This window comes from Lactuca serriola, chromosome 8 (assembly GCF_051521515.1).
Source record: "Lactuca serriola cultivar US96UC23 chromosome 8, Lser_US96UC23_V15, whole genome shotgun sequence".
Lineage (NCBI taxonomy): Eukaryota > Viridiplantae > Streptophyta > Magnoliopsida > Asterales > Asteraceae > Lactuca > Lactuca serriola.
In genome coordinates this window covers 209,066,764-209,087,678 of record NC_136415.1, presented here as the reverse complement: position 1 = coordinate 209,087,678, position 20,915 = coordinate 209,066,764, and the positions used below count along the sequence as shown (strand labels likewise).

Sequence of the window (20,915 nt, the reverse complement as noted above, 5' to 3'; positions counted from 1 at the left end):
AAATTAATAAAAAATTCTATTTGTTTCCTATACAGTATCTCCTTCAGTCCTTCTATCTTCTTGTTTCGATATGCTTTCTCCAACAAGTATCACGACTATAATAATGTTTCCCTGATTTTTTGAGATACATTAAAAAACTGACAAATTTAAAATATAATTGAACTTATTAGATAATAAATAATTCAAATTTTAATTTAGTATAAGATTTTTGTTTCAAATTTTGAATATGAATTTAGTTGTAACCAAAATTTGTGGAATGGAACGAATAACAGCAGAAAATTGATTTTGGAAAGCTGTAAAATCGGTATTTATTAATTTAATATCTATTTAAATGGAAACCGAATTGGTAGGAATTGTCTCATATGATGTCAAGTGGCATATGTTGACTTGGAAGGCTAAGGAGATGACATGTGTACTTTTTGAACTGTTGTTTTATTAGTAAGGGTAGATTTGCTAGCTGTCATGTATATCTGTATCTTATATACTTGTATAAATATATACCTTGATTGATGAAATTACATGCATTGTGGGAAATACGTTTTATACCAACTAACCACTCGGATCGATCTTGTATCAGTTGTGAATAGAGAAAATTGTCCCATTTGAATTGATTTAGGACAAGGATTATTAATTTAGAGTTCATTGTATTTTCTTTATTGTTAAGAGGTAGGACATAAATAAAAAACTACTTTCTGAGTCTACTATTTCCTCAATGTGAATTTCTCACGGTCCATAAACTGATAAAATCACTCCCTACATAACTTTTCTTGGTTTTTGTCTTTTTCTGACACTAACCAATATATATATACATATAGAACGAAATAATATGGCATGATTATTGATCGTCAATTCTGGACAAAACATTAATTCTCAAGTAGCAATTCTATCTGTTATATATGGTGATACCGTATACAATGAATTTTGTTTGTCATCCGAGTCTAGATTATATCATTAACCAACACATAGTGGATTTGAATGAAATCCGAATTCGAGTTTCAAAACAACCTGGACAACTGGACAACTGCTGAGTGTCACATGTTGCAAAATGGTCAGTGATCAGTACTTTACAAAAAAAACTATTTACACCTTCAATGCAATAAACTGAATTCATAATGCGCCCAGACTAGTTGCGAGATCATAGAATATGTGCTGGCTACATAGGATTGTGAGGCCACCCATTGGATGGTCATATCCATACTCTTCCTCTGCCTGATGTAATAAGTCTTGAAATGAAGGTTGGCTTAACAATGACACAGGAACCACAAAGCGCTTCTTTTCTTGCAAAATAGCCTTTTGGTAGATCCATTGTTGATGTGCGAGTTCCATTTGACAAAGACCTTTGAAGAATTTGTTTCGCTTGAATGATCCGAGGCATACGAATACCCATTTTTCTGATGGTTGCTGAAGGAAGTAAAACAATGTGAGAGTATTTTCTTTGTTAAAAGATGTTGCGGAGGAGTTACTGAGGAAAGTGTGCTGGTTCTTTGCCAATCAGATTCATTATATAATGGTGTATTGAAGCTCCAAGTGCACAACAGATGATAAAAAGGTAATTAAATTACAGATGGAAACATCGTGAACGAAAGGCAGCATCATGTGCTGTGTTTCTCAACTTGCAAGAAAGTATGATCTAACATATCACAACCATATATTCAGAGATAGTATAATGTCTTTGACATTTACTTGTATACCCAAAAGAATTAATCATGGAGGAAAACATGTATGGCCAGTATTCTCTACAGAAGGTAAGTGGTGAAGAACTCTACAAACACCATGGGCCCATGTAAGTGATATTAATGGGAGTGTGGCTCTGTTTCCTTACAAACCCATATAAAATCACTGGGGTTTTCTTACAACAGGTGTGGCCTATGATGTATTATGTATATGGATATAATTCATCGCATTGGTTAGGAAACCATTGTATATAGGCATCATCACATGGTTTTTTTTTATTTGGATGGACAAACCAATCCTTGAAATATTTGTGATGCTATATTGGCCTTTTGGATTCACAAATTCATTATGTATTTTTTTTTCCTTTTTATAACAGGAAAGACAAAGGCATGTGATATTGATCCCATTTCCACCATATGTCACCACCAGTCATCTAATTTTCCATATATCATATGGATATATAAAGCATAAGATGAATAACATAACCACAGATTCACATCTTTTCCCCAAGAAACTGTGCTTGAAGAATTTTGTTTCACTGTAATCCTTTTGAAGTTAACACACAATACCCTCCTCATAAAATGGCCATCTTTATGCCCCGCATCACTCAAGCAAAGCAAATTCTTAAACGGTCATTCTCAAATGGAAGTAGCACCACAAAATCTATGGATATCCCAAAAGGCTGTTTAGCGGTTTATGTTGGTGAGCAAGAGAAGAAGAGATTTGTAGTTCCCGTATGGTTGTTAATGAAACCTACTTTTCAACAACTGCTTGATCAGGCTGAGGAAGAATTTGGGTATAGTCATCCAATGGGTGGCCTCACTATTCCATGTAGCAAATATATGTTCACCAATTTAGCTTCTCCTTTGGGCGCATTATGACTTGTATAAAGCATTTTTAGTTATCATGCGTAGTTAAATGTCCAGTAGAATTTTTTTTTATCATTTGTAATTATGTCCCATTTTTGTAAGAAAGTTGAACCAAAACTATTTAGAATTTATTGGATTTTGCTTAGTGTTATGATATAAGAAATGCAGAAAATTGCATCATCCACTATTTTGGCTATGATAATTATGTGCGTCCCTAAGAAGATAAAACCACGTCATATCAGTTTGTTTTTTCAGAAACCGGTATGCAAAATGATAAAATGAATTAAGAAAAGTGTATATGAGAATGGATCATGAGCTTTGTCTCCATCCATTTTCCTGCATGTAATAAATTTATATTTTTATACCCAAAGGGCATACCATATAGACACACATATCATGAAACAACTCTAAAAAAGTATGCTGAGCATAAAAAGTAATAAATATAGTGTTGGAGAAAGGCATTGAAACATAAAGAGAGAAAGAGATTGCAATCAATACAAATTTTTTTATTAAATACAATATCAACAATATTCATACAGTTTACATGTTTGAAGGTATTTATACACACATACAAACAGATACAACCCTTTCACAACCATTGCACCCCTTCGCTTTGACTAACTAACTTTCCAGATATAACTAACTTATAATAACTAATTTTAACAGGATTAACTACTACAACATAATTACCAAAATAACCCTAAGTCTGTCTAGATTAACTTTCAACACTCCCCCTTAATCTAGACTTATTCACTCTTGGCCTTTTTTATTTTCATTGCAGTCGATTAGATGATTCCAACAGCACCCTCACGGAGAACACTTTAACACCTTTTGACCTTTGGTCCTTCTGGCTTTTTTGAGAATATAGTTCAAATATAGGGCCTCTGGTTCAGGTGGCTTATGATTTCTGAGCATGCCTCCTTTGTTTGACCATACATGAAATTGGACTGAAAAGTCCATAACCAAGTACATGCTCTATATCTTTTGTGTCCTTTATTGATAATCTTTCACACAAACACCATCCGATAACCCCTTTTCGTCAGATTTCTCTAGAATATCACTATCTTCATTAGGATTCCTTACACTCATCATTTTCTTCATCCATTCGATCACCTCTTTTCGTCAATGACCGATATTTTCCATCTTTCATTTATGTTTTCCTCTATGATTATCTTTCAACATATAGTAGTAGATTAGAATGGGACTTTAGTTTACACATATAATGAAATAACTCCAAAAAAGTATGTTGACGCCTATGGAGCTCACACATTTGTCACTTGATATTCATTGGAAGAGAACTAGAGGACCTGCTACAATCTGATAGCTATTACTGGAGGAATGCAAACTTATTTAATACAACTATACAAGAGTTTCTTATAGAATATTCTGGTAATAGGCTGCATAGGGCTACCTTAATGAATCAGATGAAGGTTATGGCTTGTTTTAATCATATATAATTAAAGAGCCACATACACAAAATTTATTTTGATGATGTCCGCTGTTTTATAGATAAATCTTTAATTCATATGAAAATGGTAGAATCCCTCTAGGTGTGTATGTCTTCACACCTCTCCTGCTATCCACTTGTGTAAAGCCTAATACATAGTGATAAATGGGAAGTTTGGACTAATCTGGCAACACATATTGATTACTTGTTGCCCCTACAAGAATAAGCATCTATAGGGATGAGATCTATAGGGATGACACTTATCGTCCCTATAGGCACTCTATAGGGACGACATGTCGTCGCCATAGAGTTGACCAATCTTTTGAACCTACAGCGTCGACTTCTCATCTCAACATGTTAAGCGGGAAAATAAGCAGATTTGGCGTGTTTTGTGGATAACTATTAAGACGACCTGTTGTCCTAAAGAACCCAAAAATAAATATTTTTTATCTATTTAACTGGAAATTGGAAACGGCTTGTTTATTTGAGGCTATAGGGACGATATGTCGTCCCTATAGGGTGAAGATCAATAAGCCCCTTTCCTCTGAGTTGTCTCGGATCTTCTCTATTGCTCTCTCAAGGCGATTTGCTCACATCGATTAGCTTCTCTCAGGTGTTTAACCTAACATTTTAACACAAGCTTATTCACGCCTCCATCTCCGTTTCTCTCACAGGTTTGTTCAAGGCATTTAAAGCTCAATCAGTTTTTCCTTAAAGTTCGTTCAAGCTCATCGCATCTCGAGTTTTCTAAGTTTTTTTGTTCCTTCTTCTCCATCCCAAACCTGTGATTTTCTATGGTTTCACAGCTTCTTGTTTTGAAGGAGGCTTATATCTTTCCCAACGTAGCTTCTTCAATTAAAAGGCATTTTGTTTTTTTCACATTCTCTTGTTGCCTAATCACTTTTCTTTTGAGATTCATATGCTATGTTTATATCTTATTTAGGGTTCTTAAGCTTTTTAATTGCTGATTTTCAATGCATAATGATTAAACACCAATTGTTGGGATCTGAAGAACATACTCCTCCATTGATTATTTACAGTCTTTATAATCCAATTTGATAGTATCATATGATTCATTTCATAGTCTGTATGTCTACTTCTTCATTACTTTAGCATAAACATGTTATTCAACAAATCTTTGTTGTAATTTTCAACAATGCCATGGATTTGATAGAAACAAATCAGTTAATAGTTAAACCATCCTCCCTGTATTTGTTCTTGCAACTTTGTGATTTGTTTTCTTTCATCATTGTGTAACTTGCCATGATTGACTGTGAAGTTGAAATCCTCATGTTAAAGTCACTTTTGTCTTAAAGAAGGTTTCAAGTTTCAATTTCTTAATTGTCTCTTGACCTTATTCTTGGATTGTAATCCTTCTCTTCTTCACCTATTCTGAGAAACTACTACTTATATCACCTGCAGTTTGGAATTGAAATTGAAATGGGAATCAGAAGCAAACAAAGGAATCTGCAAAACTACCAAAGGACTAATTCATGTTGAAAAAGGGTATGTAAATTCCATTCCATTCTATTCCTTTCAATTTCGTTCCATTCTTTTCTCATGAAACCAATTGACATTCTTCTTGTGGAAATCTCAGGTCAGAAGAGAAAAGATTAGTGAGAGGATGAAGTTTCTTCAAGATCTTGTTCCTGGTTGCAACAAGGTATTAAGAAAAAAAAAGTATTATTTATTATATATGGAATTTTTGTACAAACTGTTTGTAATTTGAGATGACATTTTTCTTTTTCTTTTAATTTTTAATTAAAGGTGACAGGAAAGGTTGTTATGCTAATGAGATTTTAATTTACATACAATCATTACAGAGGCAAGTTGAGTTATATACAGACTAATTCAAAGATAAAATATGTTACTAATATATATATATATATATATATATATATATATATATATATATATATATATATAGGCAAGTTGAGGTATATACAGACTAATTCAAAGATAAAATATGTTACTAATATATATATATATATATATATATATATCGATTTTTTGTAGTTCTTGTCAATGAAATTGCCAATCGTTAATCCTAGAATAGGTATGAACATGGAATCTCTTTTATCTAAAGATTTAAACAATGTTCATATAATATCCAAATTTTTTGTCAATGGGCATTTTAGTAATTCCTATACTTTTCTGTCTATTTTTCAGACTTTCCAAAGGGCATCCATATCAAATGTCATGAAACCACTTAGTAAATGAATTCAAAGGCAAGACAGTCTAAGGCCCATGTTAGAAGGAGGAGGCGAGAACGCATTTGCTGGCAGCTTGTGGGGGTGAATCCGTGTCTAATTTGTATAAAACTTATAAACAATTTCAAATTATGTAGTATGTTTCGGTAAACAATTAATTGTATAAGATATTCAAATGTTTTGATATTGTAAGATATTTTAATGTTTTTCTAGTTAAATTTAGTGTTTTTGTTCTTTTGAGTTTGAGAAAAGTAGAAAAATAATCAAAAAATAGGAGCTAATTGTAAATTCTATACAACATCTATGGAGACGACATTTTGTTGCTATAGATCTAGCTATAAGGATGACATGTCGTCTGTATAGGTCCAACAATGGGGACGACAACCATGAACCAACAACGACGATATGTCATCTCTAAAAGGTACCTACGGCGACGGAATCTATAGTGACGACTAAAGTTATCTATTGCGGCGGAGCTATAGCGACAAAGGCTATAGGGACGACTTGTCGTCACAATCACCTATAGGGACGACTTTATATAACCTATAGAGACGATAATTGTCGTCCCTATAGGTCTCGTTTCTTGTCCCCCACATGAAATATTTTTGCTTATATGAGAGTTTAATTTGGCAAGAAGATACTCCTAGTATGCTTTACTTAGGTGTTTGATGCTTCAAATCTACTATCAGAAATTATGGGCATCTCCCCTTTCCGAGTATTAGCTCTGGAGAATTCTTCTTAAGACTTGTCCAACAGTTAAAGTATAAGATGATTCTATCTTAGGAACCCTAGGAGAAAATATGTATAAGATGCTTATATCAATCTACAGACGATCTTCAAATCGAGTTAAAACTGTTGTTGAGAAAACTATTTACACTGAATTTTGTTTGTCATTCAAGTCTACATTATATCATTAATCAATACATAGTGGATTCGAATGATGTCCAAATTCGAGTTTCAAAACAACCTGGACAACTTATGAGGTGTCACATGTTGCAAAAAGGTCAGTGATTAGTACTTTATAAAAGAATCTATTTACAAATTCAATGCAATAACTTGAACTCATAATGCGCCCAGACGAGTTGCGAGATCAAAGAATGTGTGCTCACTACATGGGATTGTGAGGCCACCCATTGGATGGTCATATCCATACTCTTCCTCTGCCTGATGTAATAAGTCTTGAAATGAAGGTTGGCTTAACACTGACACAGGAACCACAAAGCGCTTCTTTTTTTGCTCTTGCTCCCCAATATAAACTGCAAAATAGCCTTTTGGTAGATCCATTGTTGATGTGCGAGTTCCATTTGACAAAGACCTTTGGAGAATTTGTTTTGCTTGAATGATCCGAGGCATACGAATTCCCATTTTTCTGAAGGTTTCTGAAGGAAGTAAATCAATGTGATTATTTTTTTTCTTAAAAGATGCTGCAAAGGAGCTATAGAGGAAAGCGTGCTGGTGCTTTGCCTATCATATGCTTTATATAATGGTTTATTGATGCTTCAGATTAATGTACTGTAGTTGATAAGAAAGCAATTAAATTACAGATAGGGACGTTGTGACAGAAAAGCAATATCATGTGCTCTGTTTCTCAACTTGCAAGAAAGTATGATCTTACATATCACAACCATATATTCAGAGATAAAATAATGGATTAACCTTGTACTTGTAACCCAAAAGAATTAATCATGGAGGAAAACGAGTATGGCCAGTATTCTCTACGGAAGGTAAGCGGTGAAGAACTCTACAAACATCATGGGCCCATGTGATATTAATGGTAGTGTGGCTCTGCTTCCTAACAAACCCATAGTTTTGTCTAAAAGCACTGGGGTTTTCTTACAATAGGTGTGGCCTATGATATATTATGTATATGGATATAATACATCGCATTGATTAGGAAACCTTTGTAAAGACATCATCACATGGTTTTTTAATTTGGATGGACCAACCAATTCTTGAAATATTTGTGATCCTATATTTTCCTTTAGATTCATAAATTAATTATGTATTTTTTTCCTTTTTACAACAGGAAAGACAAAGGCATGTGATATTGATCCCATTTCCACCATCTGTCATCTAATTTTCCGTATATCATATGGATATAAAAACCATAAGATGAATAACATAACCACACATTCACATCTTTTCCCCAAGAAGTCGTGCTTGAAGAATTTTCATTCATCGTAAGCCTTTTGGAGTTAACAGACAATACCCTCCTTATAAAATGGCCATCCTTATGCCCCGCATCACTCATGCAAAGCAAATTCTTAAACGGTCATTCTCAAATGGAAGTAGCACAACAAAATCTATGGATATCCCAAAAGGCTGTTTAGCGGTTTATGTTGGTGAGCAAGAGAAGAAGAGATTTGTAGTTCCCGTATGGTTGTTAATGCAACCTACTTTTCAAGAACTGCTAGATCAGGCTGAGGAAGAATTTGGGTATAGTCATCCAATGGGCGGCCTGAGTATTCCATGTAGTGAATATATGTTCACGGATTTAGCTTCTCGTTTGGGCGCAATATGACTTGTATACACCGCATTCTTAGTTATCATGAGTAGGTGACTAACCGGTAGAATTTTTTTTATCATTTGTATTTAGAGACAATTGTCCCATTTTTGTAAGAAACTTGAACAAGGAAGTATTTAGACTTCATTGTATTCTGTTTGGCATTATGAGATAAGACATGAAATGCAGAAAATTGCACAATCTACTATTTTGGCTATAAATATTTCTCATACCTTGAAGTGTGTCCGTACTATAAGCTGATAAAATCACCTCATACGTCAGTTTCTTTTTTCAGAAACCGATATATAAAATGATAAAATGAATTAAGAAAAGGATACATGTGAACGGATCATGAGCTTGGTTGCAATCCATCTTCCTGTATGTAATAAATTTATGCTTTTGTATTCAAAGGGCATACCATATAGATACATATATAATGAAACAACACCTAAAAAGTATGTTGGGCATAAAAACTAGGGTTTTTGACACTATAGCACAACAAAGTTTGACAATTTTATACATTTAGTCACACAAGTTTTTTTGTGCCTAATAGACCATTAAAGTTGAATTTTACCTATCAATTACTATATTATATTATATAATCAGATATAGGAACAGTCGGTTACTTGAGTGACTAAATATGTAAATTCGTCAAACTTTGTTGTGATACAATGTCAAAAACCCCATATGGGTTGTGCTCTAAACATTCAGCCATGTAAGCATGTCACCATGAACCGGATACAATTTCCCGAAACCCTTAATTAACCAATATTTCCTAATGTTAAGGTCCAATTGAGCACAAAAAATACTTGAGTGACTAAATGTGTAAATTCGCCAAACTTTGTTGTGCTACGGTGCCAAAAACCCTAAAAAGTAATAAATCATAAACGTAACATCCGGACTCCCAGGTGTAAATTTAATTGTTATCTATTCATATTGGCGGGGAAACTCGACGAGTTGGAGGCCCCAACTCGTCGAGTAGATATTGAGATGGACGCGTGGATTTTAGAATCAACTCGACGAGTTGGAGGACCCTACTCGACGAGTTGGAGCTGATTGTGAGAAGCCTAGTTTTCAGGGTTTGCACCCTATTTAAAGGACCTTAAGTCCTTTACCCTGCCTCCCTCATCACCTTATCACCCTAAAACAAACCCTAATCGAGCTATCTTCCATTTTGAGAGTGTGTAGGGCTAAGAGTGTGTGTTTTGGTGCATTCTTTGAAGAAACTTGAAGTGTAAAGTGCTTGGATCAAGAAGGAGTCTTTGGACCCGACATCCATTTAGTTGTAGAGACCATCTAGAAGTAAAAAGCCATTACCTTGATCACTTGTTTGTTAGATCTCTCCATTAGAGAGTTTATGGCCATTTCTAGCATCTTCTTGAGTCATTATTGGTTTTGAGCATGCTTTGAAACTAAGACTTCAGATCTGGACACTATTAGGCCCTTTATGCCTAAAGGCTCAAGCTTTGTCCAACTTCCATGCCTTGAACCCCTTGTTGAGCTTTGTTTTGGCAAACTTAGCCCCTAAATGTCATGAATATACGTAAAGCTTGCAGCTTTACATGGTATCTCAGCCTTATAAGGCTAGATCTAGAGTTTGGGGCTTTAGTCTCGCTTAAAAGCGTCTGAATGAGAGACAAAGCTGAAGGAACTCGACGAGTTGGTTAGGGTTTTCCAAGATATTCTGGACATTATACAAACTTGACATGTTGGTGAGACAACGGCGAGTTGAGTTGAATTTTCTTGATTTTTTTAGAATAGAAGGAACTTAACGAGTCACATAGATGCACTCAACGAGTTGGGTCAACAAGGGCTGTTGACTTGAGTGTTGACTTCCGTTGACTTGTAGGGTTTGGTTAAGTTATGGACTGTGGAGACCATGGAGGGGTAAAATGGTCTTTCACCCTTTCTGAGAATTAGTAAAGGAGTTAGCTTAAAATCTTTGGATTTATTATTATAAATTGTTGCTTAAAGATGATTGTGATATATGTATGCGGAGTCTTGACTGACAGTTGAGTGCAAGACATACTTTCTTTACTTATTAGGTGAGTCTTCTCGCTATACTTACCTGAGTAGTAATTACTGTGCAACCGGAGGATCTTATTTGTGTTACTGACCGGAGGGTCTTACGTTCTTATATTGAGATATGTGATATTATGCATTTTGTCTTTGTGATTTATGTTGTATATTATCATATGCATTACTGAGATAGGACCAGAGGGTCCAACCCGAGCCGTGAGACTGGAAGGTCTTCACTGAGATATAGGACCGGAGGGTCTTCGCTGAGATACAGAACAGGAGGGTCCAACCTGAGCCGTGAGACTGAAGGGTCTTCACTTAGATGCATTACCGGAAGGTCCAACCCGATCCATGAGAACGGATGGTCCTCATTGAGATTCATGACCGGAGGGTCCTTATCGAGATATAGTCATGAGAGGCTAATTATTTGTGTTTGGTATTTTGGGGAACTCACTAATCTTTGTGCTTACAGTGTTGTGTGAAATGTGTTTCAGATACATCTCAGGATCGCAGGAATGTGACGGCATGATTGTACACACCGGCTAGTTGACAAACAATTTTATGTCTTGTGTTTGAAAATTTAAAGTGTTACAAGTTGGTTCAGAGCCTTGGTTTGGGGTATGTCCGGACTCAAACTGAGAATTTGTGGATTTTTTCTAAAAAGAAATTATTTTCTAAACGAGTAAAAGATTAGAGGAAACGAGATGAAGCAGTGTGTACAATTAGCAGAACCCAAGCGGTGATTTCCTAAAATACCTTTACTTGATTATGTGTTGTTATTATGAGCTGATAGAACTGCACGCCAGTTTAGGGCTAGGTATTTGCTCATAATTGTATGCTAGTGTGCCTGCTTAGGAGAGATGCCTTTATGCATGTTATGTGAATTTGTATTATTGCATATGTATGATTAGAGATCTCTGAGGAGTTGAGAGGTAGGATTGCCTGAGTTCGGTGATGCCTTTTGTCCTGTGGATAGAGCGATTGAAGTTGTATGCTAGAGTGGTTTTATGAGTTGGTGGAGGTTTCTCGATGCTCGAATGTTGCTTTCTTTGTGATTTGTGGAACTCCTGAGCCATGTGATTTAGCTAAAAAGCTAATGGACATTACGAGGAGTACCTCGGCAGCTGATGGCAGAGAGGTGTGGGAACCTAGAAGAGCCTAGGCAGTAATTGCAGTCCGAGGGGTGCGCTTCTTAGAGGTGAGTATTCATTAGGCAGCGAGCATGTGGAATGGGATTAGTAGATTAGGAAGGTTGAGCCGCTACTTAGGAAATTTGGGACGATCTTTGTGGAAAGTATGGGTAGATGCGGAGGGTAGTATTAGGACCGTACTAATGAAAGCAGAGGACCCATACTCGGAACAAGGAGAATTTTAGAGGTTCTAAGTGGCAAGTTGAGGGAAGATAACATTGTTTTGTTACCATGATTTGTAACAGAGTATGTTACCATCTTTACCGATTAGCCAGTTGTTGTTGTTCAGACTGAGTGTGGATATGGTAGATTGTGAGGCCAAAGGGCCATGTAGGTCGAGCTTCAATGGTGTCACACCCCGCTAAAGCGGAAACACAAGGTGTGGCAGTATAAAGGGTTTCATAGCAAAAGTTAAAAGACAACACCAACCGTAGTATTAAAAATCATTACAAATTTACAATGGGTTTGGACAAATGTTAAAAGAAATTACAATGTAAATTGAAATACAACACATGTGAATGCTCCGAACAGTTATGTGTCTCTAAGTGCCACTTACTCGATGATTCCTGAAAAAGCATGTAAAACGAGCGTCAACTATAAAAATAGTTGGTGAGTACTCACAAGTTTATAACATACTATACTTTGAAATTCATGATAATCTGAATATTGATAACAGTTTCCATAAACAAATGTTCATTGCTAAAATAAGTAAATAAGTTTTCATGAGTAGAAGTTCGTTGCTAAAGCGAGTACTACAGTTTCCATAAATAGAAATATATTGCAAAAATGAGTATTAAGTTTGCATTAACAAGGTTCGTTGTCATCATGAGAGATAAAGTATGTTGCCCAAATGAGATGTAACGTTCATATTCTCATGGGAAATAAAGTTTGTTACTCAAACGAGTAAACAAGTTTCATTGCTAAAATGAGCAATCAATTTCGTTACTACAAGGAGCAAACAATTTTATTGCTAAAACATGTATATAAGTTTCCAGTAATAAAAGTTCGTTGTTATAATGAGATACAAAGTTTATTGTTATAATAAGTATACAAGTTTCATTGCTAAAATAAATATACAAGTGTCGTTGATAACAGGAGAATACAAGTTTGGTATGTGCATAAAGATTCGTATGTGCATCAAGTTTCCATTCATGAGTTCACAACCCAAGCCTAATGACTGATCGTGCCCTATTGACTACTATATGTATCGCAAACATAGTGTATAAAATAGTAAAATGCACTCAATCGAATCATGCGTTGAGGAGTTCTCTACCTCCTGATAGTGCTATCCATAATAACCATAGGCTCAAAAGAGTTAATGAGTTATGTCTAGAGATTCCAGGGACTTAACCGCGATACAGTCCTCATGAATTAAAGTAACATACATATACATACGAAATATAGCAACCAAGCTTCATACGAGTCAAAATAAATACAACAAACATAAAAAGTTTTGGACATGCTTTTCCACCACAAAACATTTAAAATTTGAAAATAGGGGAGTGGTGAACACTCATAATATGTAAAAGATAGCAACCAAGTTTGATACAAATCAATTTAAATGCAACGAACAATAAATAGTTTTTTGGACATGCTTTTCCACCCCAAAACATAAAAACCAAAAATAGGGGAGTCATGAATACTCACAATGCATTGAGATAATGCAAATGATGCCTTGATCTAAGTTCCACTTGTACTATTACTGAATCCTACAATAATGGTATATGCTAGTGAGTCTCTAGTCAAAATCTGTCACACCCCAAAACCAAGAACGGCGGAAACGTTCTGGGGCAGAGGACGTCATGTACAGTATCACAACAATGAAAAGTAGTAAACAAGCAACAACATCATCCATTGCATTAATAATATAATTATTATACAACTGTGTTCTGTCAAATTTTGATAAACACTAAAGCATAAATCAAAATGAAAGATGAGTCTTGAACAAGCTCCATCTTCTCTAACCTTGCATCGGTACCTGTCTATGTTTGACCTGAGGATACAAGTTATTTTGAAAGAGAGTGTCAGCTTTGAAGCTGGTGAGATCATAAGTATTTTAGTGTCTTAATTTGTATGTAAGAATTTGTATGTATTGAAAATGTATGTAAATCGTAAGTATTGAAAATGTATGTAAAACAACTGTAAACATTTGAAAAAATCTAGAAATCCCTATGATTCCTACTACTATAACAGGGAGTCTTCTACCAAGACTTAACTGATCTTTATGTAGCCTTCTACCAAGGCATCTAGTGTCTGTGTGTGTGTCTCTAGTAAGAATGTGTATTTTCCCAAGTCTGACTATCATTAACCAAAAATATAGTTTTCTACATTACTGTGCGTCGTGTGAATATTCAGGAAGTGAATGTAATGGGAAAAATGAAATAGTATTATGGTGTAGTGCCGAACTACAACCGTACCAATTACCTTAAGTCTAGGGTAATTCTTCTAAGTACTGTAGCATTTGTAATAAATAACTACATCGGTACTCAACTGCCTTATTTGAGGGATAAGGTATAATGTGATGTCTAGATCCCAGACTATACGCTCCCCTATCAAAGGGATTTTGGGACCTACCCACGACCCCTGCATGTATGCACGCTGTGAGCATCCACATTACTATGATCATGTATACTCGATATAACTATCACAATTGCGTTGTGATTTATCGGTATACCTAGATCCTGAACTGGTTCCATGCTATAGCACCTAGTGACGTCTGTTCTATGTATATGTAAGCGTACTCATGTAAGTGTGATCATGTAATTGTACTCATGTAAGTGTGATCATGTAATAGTATAGTAATGTACTGTAATGTTCTACGTGTGATAGCTGTAATGTGTGTTATCTCTCTATCTAGCATGTATAGTAATGTACTGTAATATTCTAGAAAGTATTGACTCATGAATGAACTGACTCATTGTATGATATCATGTTCTAGTAATAGTTCTAGTATCTTCCTAAACTACCCATATGGTAGTTTACTAGTAATCTAACTGGTACGTATAGACCTGGATGTATACCCTTGCTACCCAAGGGCATTGGATGAACTGGAAAGACCTTTTATGACTATATATGTACACAGATATATAACTAATATTTAAGCGACCTTCGGACGGGTACCCATTATCCCACCAGACCACATCCAAATCGAGGAAAAGGAAACATGGTGGATAGCCTTCCTAAGTCTTTTAAACATTTCTTATATAACTATACATATAGAGGCATGCAATTTATAATATAAAAGCATAAAATAAGTTTTGTAAAACCTTTGAACATAATTATTATCTAAGAAAAGATCGACTTGATGTCAATCTATAAAATGGTTTGAAAGCATGGGTTTGATAAAACAGTTTAGTATAAAGAAACATTTGTTTGAAACACAATTGTAAATAAGTTTGAAATAAAACATACCGAGTAAAATGTACAGTGTAATAAGGAGTTTTAAACACATAAAGTATTTATGAAAAACATTTGAAGGAAACTGCTTGGTAAAACGGCTAATGAGTAGCAAATCATTTGAATGCTGCTTATTAATCACATGTGATTGATATAATAAGTAGCATGATTCTACTTGTATCCCCCCCCCCCATAAAACATTTAAAAATAGTTAAAACATTGATTAAGGGGTATGAACTCACATGTTGTGGGTGATACGGATGAACTGAAGAGGTAGGACTGCTAGGTGTCAAGTGAAGACTTTAAACACACACAATGGTCCTAATTACATATGAAGACATATGTATATAAACAATTAGTGATTATAACACTAATTAAACATGTATAAATATCCTAACGCGAGGAAAACACTTTGGTCAAGTGCTAGGAGGCTAATGGGTTGCAACAAAGGAGTGCAAGACCTCTTATGGGAGTTTATGGTCAAAAGACCATATGTGTTGGAGTTTATGGCCCAGGGGAGTAAACTCCTGGCCATAAACTCTCTATAGGGTCAATAAATGAAGTCTAACATTATTACAACGTAAGTGGTGAAGTGCTTCAAGGCTTAAACAAGTGTTTGGGTGGGTTTAAGGCCTTAAAATGGCCTTACTTGATGTTCACGGCTCTGGGACCACTCCCCCATGAGTTTACGGCCGTAAACTCATGGTAAGGAGTACCATTTGATGTTTTGAGGTTCTTAACACTTCAAGGATATGATCTATTTTGGGTTTTAGGCATAAGGAAGGAGTTAGGGTGTCATTTGTCCCATTTATAGGGGTTTACGGCCCAAGAACTTGTCTTGGCCGTAAACTCCTTTATCCTTGTGATTCCTTATGTTTTATAGGCTATAAACACTTTAGGGTACATGTCTAAATTAGTCTCTTGGCTTAAGGAAGGTTTTTAAGGCATTTTGGCACCTAAAAATGGAGTTCACTGCCCAAGAATTTCCTTGGCTGTGAACTCACTTCTAGCCATGATTTTTAATTGTTTTGTGGTCTTAAACATGTAATGGCAGCTTCTAGGTTCATTCCTAAGGCTTTGAGGGACATTGGGCACACTTTTGGCCCTTAAAAAGGAGTTTACTCTCCAAGTGTTCTTGGGCGGTAAACTCCCGAATCTTGGGGTTTTGATCTGATTTTGATGTTATAAAACACAATCTAAGCTATATAATACAACTAGATAGAAGTACTCACGATTTGGGATAAAAATACGAAGATCCGTGTGAGAGAATTCGGCTTTTCTCTAGTTGGAAATGTAACTAATGAATGAATATGGTTCAGATTTCTATATATAGTCCTGAGATTTTTGGCAGAAAAATATTTTATTCCCGGAATGAACTCTAATATCATAGAGTATTAGAATAACAGTGTTGCACAAAACCTTAGTGCATCCACTCTCCTGATATCTCCTTAAGTGTAAATCCTGAAAAACTGTCAAACTTATACCCAAAGTCTGGAATTTCACTGTAACTGTTCTAACTTCTATCGGCTTGATATGGTTTGTTTAGAATGGAATTTTCGGGTTGTCACAAAATCTAATACTAATATACTCACTACTACAATAGAATTATGTCAATATTGTGTCAAAATTTAAGAGCTTAAAACACATTTAAGCTCTTAAATTTACAACTCATGTGATTAAGACAATTTTGGATATTAATTTCCAGATTTTTATAATATTAATTAAGGGTATTTCAACACATTTAAATGTGTGTTAAGCTCTGGTCGAAATCTTATGCTAATATACTTACTACCATAATAGAATTATGTCAATATTGTGTCAAAATTTAATATTAATAAGTTTCAAACATTTTTCTGAAATGGTGAAAATTTATAACTCATGTGATTAAGACAATTTTGAATATTAATTTCAGATTTTTATAATATTAATTAAGGGTATTTCAACACATTTAAATGTGTTTTAAGCTCTTAAATAGCCAAAATATTTCAAACAGTTTCCAAAAATTATCAAACTTTCATTTTCATTCTAAACACAGTATAGGTCTTCCAGAAATTTTCCCTTGAATTTTTGATGTGATTAACTACTTTTCCCAATTTTTAAGCCTTAATAACAATATAAATTCGTGAAAAATAGTATCAGGATGATAAAAATTCCCAAAATTTTTATAATACTGACATTGAACATAATTAAGCTGGGAAAGATATTAAAATGGATTTCTAAACTGTTTAACCTATTTTTATGATTTTTATGCATTTATTCTAATAAAAATTGAAATAAATAGAAAACAGTTTACAAAATTTCCCAAACTTTTTATAACACAGTTATTATACATATAGAAGCTGTGAAAAATATAAAAGATATTTTTCAATTAGTTTTTGCTATTTTTCTTTATTTTATGCTCTTGAATAATCATTAAATGGTGAATAATTACCAAATAGTTAAAGTAAATTACCAAAAATTTTGTAAACTCCATTTACAGTGTACATAATCTGGGAAAAATACCAATGGTGATTTTTATATAATGAAATCCAATTTTGTGGATTTAAGTGTATTTAATCTTAGAAAATAGAAGAAAAATAGCATACTTAATAGAAAATCATCCAAATTTTTATTTAGAGTTGTAATATATTATAACGTCTTCTGGTAAATTTTCATGAATTTTAAATGAGTAGAACTATTTTTCTCATTATTAGTCTATTATAAATACAAAAATCGGTAAAAATAGGAGTGCATTATGAAAAATTCTGAAAATATTGTTTTGAGTCATGCACATAGTGTAGGAGCTGTGATAATTATTAGATACCCTTTTCACATTCCTGGTTTTATGATTTTTGAATTAAACAAAAAAAAAATTAAAAACCGTACCAAAATGTAACAAAAATCGAAAAAACTCACTGAAATGTCATCATTTACTTTAGAGATCGTCCAAGAAATTACCTAGGATTTATAGACTTCACAAAGTATTTTATATGAATTATTGCCCTATTTTTTTGCAATAATTATAATAATTCGAGAAAAATGAATTATTTTCTGAAAATTTGTAGAACATCTCATTTCGTTGATGGAATTCTGGGAAAAATCAGATTTGATCAGAAAATAAGTTTTAGATATTTATTTGGGAATAAATCATTTATTAACCTATTTGAATGCTTTTAAACAACAAACTTTGATGATTAAGCCTCTAAGCTTGAAGACCATCACATGCATGTTGGTTTTTGGGTGAAATAATATCACCATAATCATAAAAATCGTGGTTATGAACATGCATGTGAATAATCTCAAAGAAAAGTGTTTATGGAGAAGAAGAAATAATAAAACTTGAAGAAATAGTGAAGTAGAAATCGATTTTACCTTCAAGAACACCACAATATGATGAAGATTTCAAGTTTGAGGAGTGTTCTTAGGTTTGTTTGCTAGAAAAATTCATGGTTATAGTGAGAGGAAGAGAGAAAATGGAGTTGGTGTTGGAGAGTGTGAGAGAGAGTGAAGTGTGGAGAAAAGGAGAAATGATTTATATTTTTAGGGAAATAGAGTATTAGAGTTTTCATGTAAGAGAGAGAGGAGAGAGGTCCGAATTTAAGAGGTTTATTACCATCTTTTGTCTTTTTTTTATTTATAAAATTTAAATCTTTTATAAAAATATGCAACTTTTTATAAAATATGCAACTTAACCTGCTTTTTATGCATAAAACTTTTGATTTTTGATTTATAAATTAAGGGTAAATGTAAATGAGTTAAATTTTACTTTCCTTGAATGCATTTTCATAATTTTAATTATTATAAAATCAAATTATAAGGTTCATAACTATTTTTATATAATTTTTAGGGTTAAATTTTATAAATTATGTTTTTGGGGCATTTAGGGTTTTTGAGAGTTTGTACATCTTTAGATATTGAAATAAATAGAATCTTTGAGACTTCAAACTATTTTAGAGTTTCATAACTCTTATTCAATTTATTTTATGGTATTATAACTCTTATTCAAGTTAGAAATAATGTTAGTAATTTATTTTTATCGGTTTATTGGCATTCTATGTAGTGATTCCGAGATTCAAGCGGAATTGAGGAATCAAATATACTAGTCCTAGTCTTTAACTTCGACTTAAGTTTCTATAAGACTTTGACCTAATTTCTACTTTTAAGTCAAGTGCATGATGTGTGTATATGATTCATGAAAAGGTGTTTGAGTCAAAGAGTGACCCGAATATGGATAGTCTCTACAGTTAAGTAGTTGTAGAATTCACATAACAGTGTGAAATCTAAGTACACTATCCATTGTTTCTAGTTGTTTCCAAGTTTATGGTAGGTTATAAATTAGCTTCTAGTTACTAAGTCTAGTATGTGTCGTGCCTACACGTGCAACTAAGTTTATCAAGTCTAGAACAGACTTGAATTTTGACGGTTGTCACAATGGAGTATACCTTGCAAGGAAAAATTGAGTTTAGATCCTGAGGGGTTTGACTAGTGAGGTGCCAGTTGGAGTCGCAGGACTCAAAGAAAAAGTGGAGATGATGCGTTGTGGAGGATTGCGGTCTCGGTTGAGTGATCGGCCGATGGATTGTGATGGAAATTTCTATGACGAGGATTATGTTATTCCTACTTTCTGTTTTGGAAGGAAGGGTGAGTGAGCTTTTGATTTCAGATATTAGAGGAAGACCCTGTGGGGTACCAGATAGTTGTGATACTAGCACCAAAGGGATATATGTGGTATGAGTGGTTTGAGTTATTTGTATGCCGGGAAGGAATCATCATTGGGGATTGTGACAGTCAAGGACAAGTACACACCTCAACTGAGCATTGTATGGCATGTTCTAGCTACAGTTCCAAGTAACCAGGGGAAGTTTCTCGGAACGACGACCTTCGTTGTCTATGGCGCAAATCGACTGGGAGAGTTAGGTCTCCTGTTTCTATGTTGACTCCTACGATGGGGTGTTGGTTGAGGATTCAGAGAATGAAGTGTGTGATAGTCCGTAATCTCCAGATAGAGAATCATTGTCATTTTACGACTGTCAAAATATGTGTTTGTGCAGCCGAATGAGACTTTGGGTCATTGGAGGCAGTCAAATTGGGAAGTTTCTAAGGTTTCCATCTGAGATGTGGAACACTTGGAGTGCTTGGTCCTTATCCGAAAGATCATCGAGTGTAGCGAGGTATGCGCAAAGAGTCGAGTATGGTATATCTGGTGAGCCAGTATATAGTGTAGCATGTTTGATATGCCTATTAGTGATGGTTCGAACACTAAGTCGGGGAGACTGGGTATTCTGTTGGGAGGATCAACAATTTGTTTGATTTAGGGTGCAAAAGAATAGGTTATGAGATCTGCGGTCTGAGTATATTAGGCATGGGTCTTGTGGTAGTCAAGACAAGGTACAGAGCGATGATGCATGTTGTATGTGCCCAATTGAGATTGAGTGTCTTCACGACAGGTAGCCATTGGGCAGGGGTCTTATTGTTGTCAGTGTTTCTTTTGGGTTCGCCAATGTTCAAGTTTCAAGGAGGCTGGTTCATTGAGGTCAAGTTTTGATTGTTGAGAGATGTGCTAATTCAACGTATAGATTTCTATATATACTTCAGTAGGGGCAATAATTTATTTGTCAATCAAATTCA

The 20,915-nt window shown here is 34.5% G+C and overlaps 3 protein-coding genes across 3 annotated transcripts; 2 read left to right on the top strand and 1 right to left on the bottom strand.

The window, feature by feature from the left end:
* Positions 1-2,255: 2,255 nt before the first annotated feature.
* On the top strand, positions 2,256-2,555 carry LOC145067803 (auxin-responsive protein SAUR19-like). Its single transcript, XM_079014846.1, has one exon. It carries the CDS (start codon positions 2,256-2,258, stop codon positions 2,553-2,555), a length of 300 nt encoding a protein of 99 aa, XP_078870972.1.
* A 4,480-nt stretch (positions 2,556-7,035) lies between these two features.
* LOC145066321 (auxin-induced protein 15A-like) lies at positions 7,036-7,662 on the bottom strand. The gene has a single exon (XM_079013548.1). It carries the CDS (start codon positions 7,563-7,565, stop codon positions 7,263-7,265), a length of 303 nt encoding a protein of 100 aa, XP_078869674.1. The 5' UTR covers positions 7,566-7,662; the 3' UTR covers positions 7,036-7,262.
* Positions 7,663-8,238: 576 nt separating this feature from the next.
* On the top strand, positions 8,239-8,904 carry LOC145068348 (auxin-responsive protein SAUR19-like). The gene has a single exon (XM_079015305.1). It carries the CDS (start codon positions 8,422-8,424, stop codon positions 8,719-8,721), a length of 300 nt encoding a protein of 99 aa, XP_078871431.1. The 5' UTR covers positions 8,239-8,421; the 3' UTR covers positions 8,722-8,904.
* The last annotated feature ends 12,011 nt before the right edge of the window (positions 8,905-20,915 follow it).

Coding starts and splice junctions, on each gene's coding strand:
- LOC145067803 (XM_079014846.1), top strand. CDS start 2,256: ATGGCCATCTTTATGCCCCGCATCACTCAAGCAAAGCAAATTCTTAAA.
- LOC145066321 (XM_079013548.1), bottom strand. CDS start 7,565: ATGGGAATTCGTATGCCTCGGATCATTCAAGCAAAACAAATTCTCCAA.
- LOC145068348 (XM_079015305.1), top strand. CDS start 8,422: ATGGCCATCCTTATGCCCCGCATCACTCATGCAAAGCAAATTCTTAAA.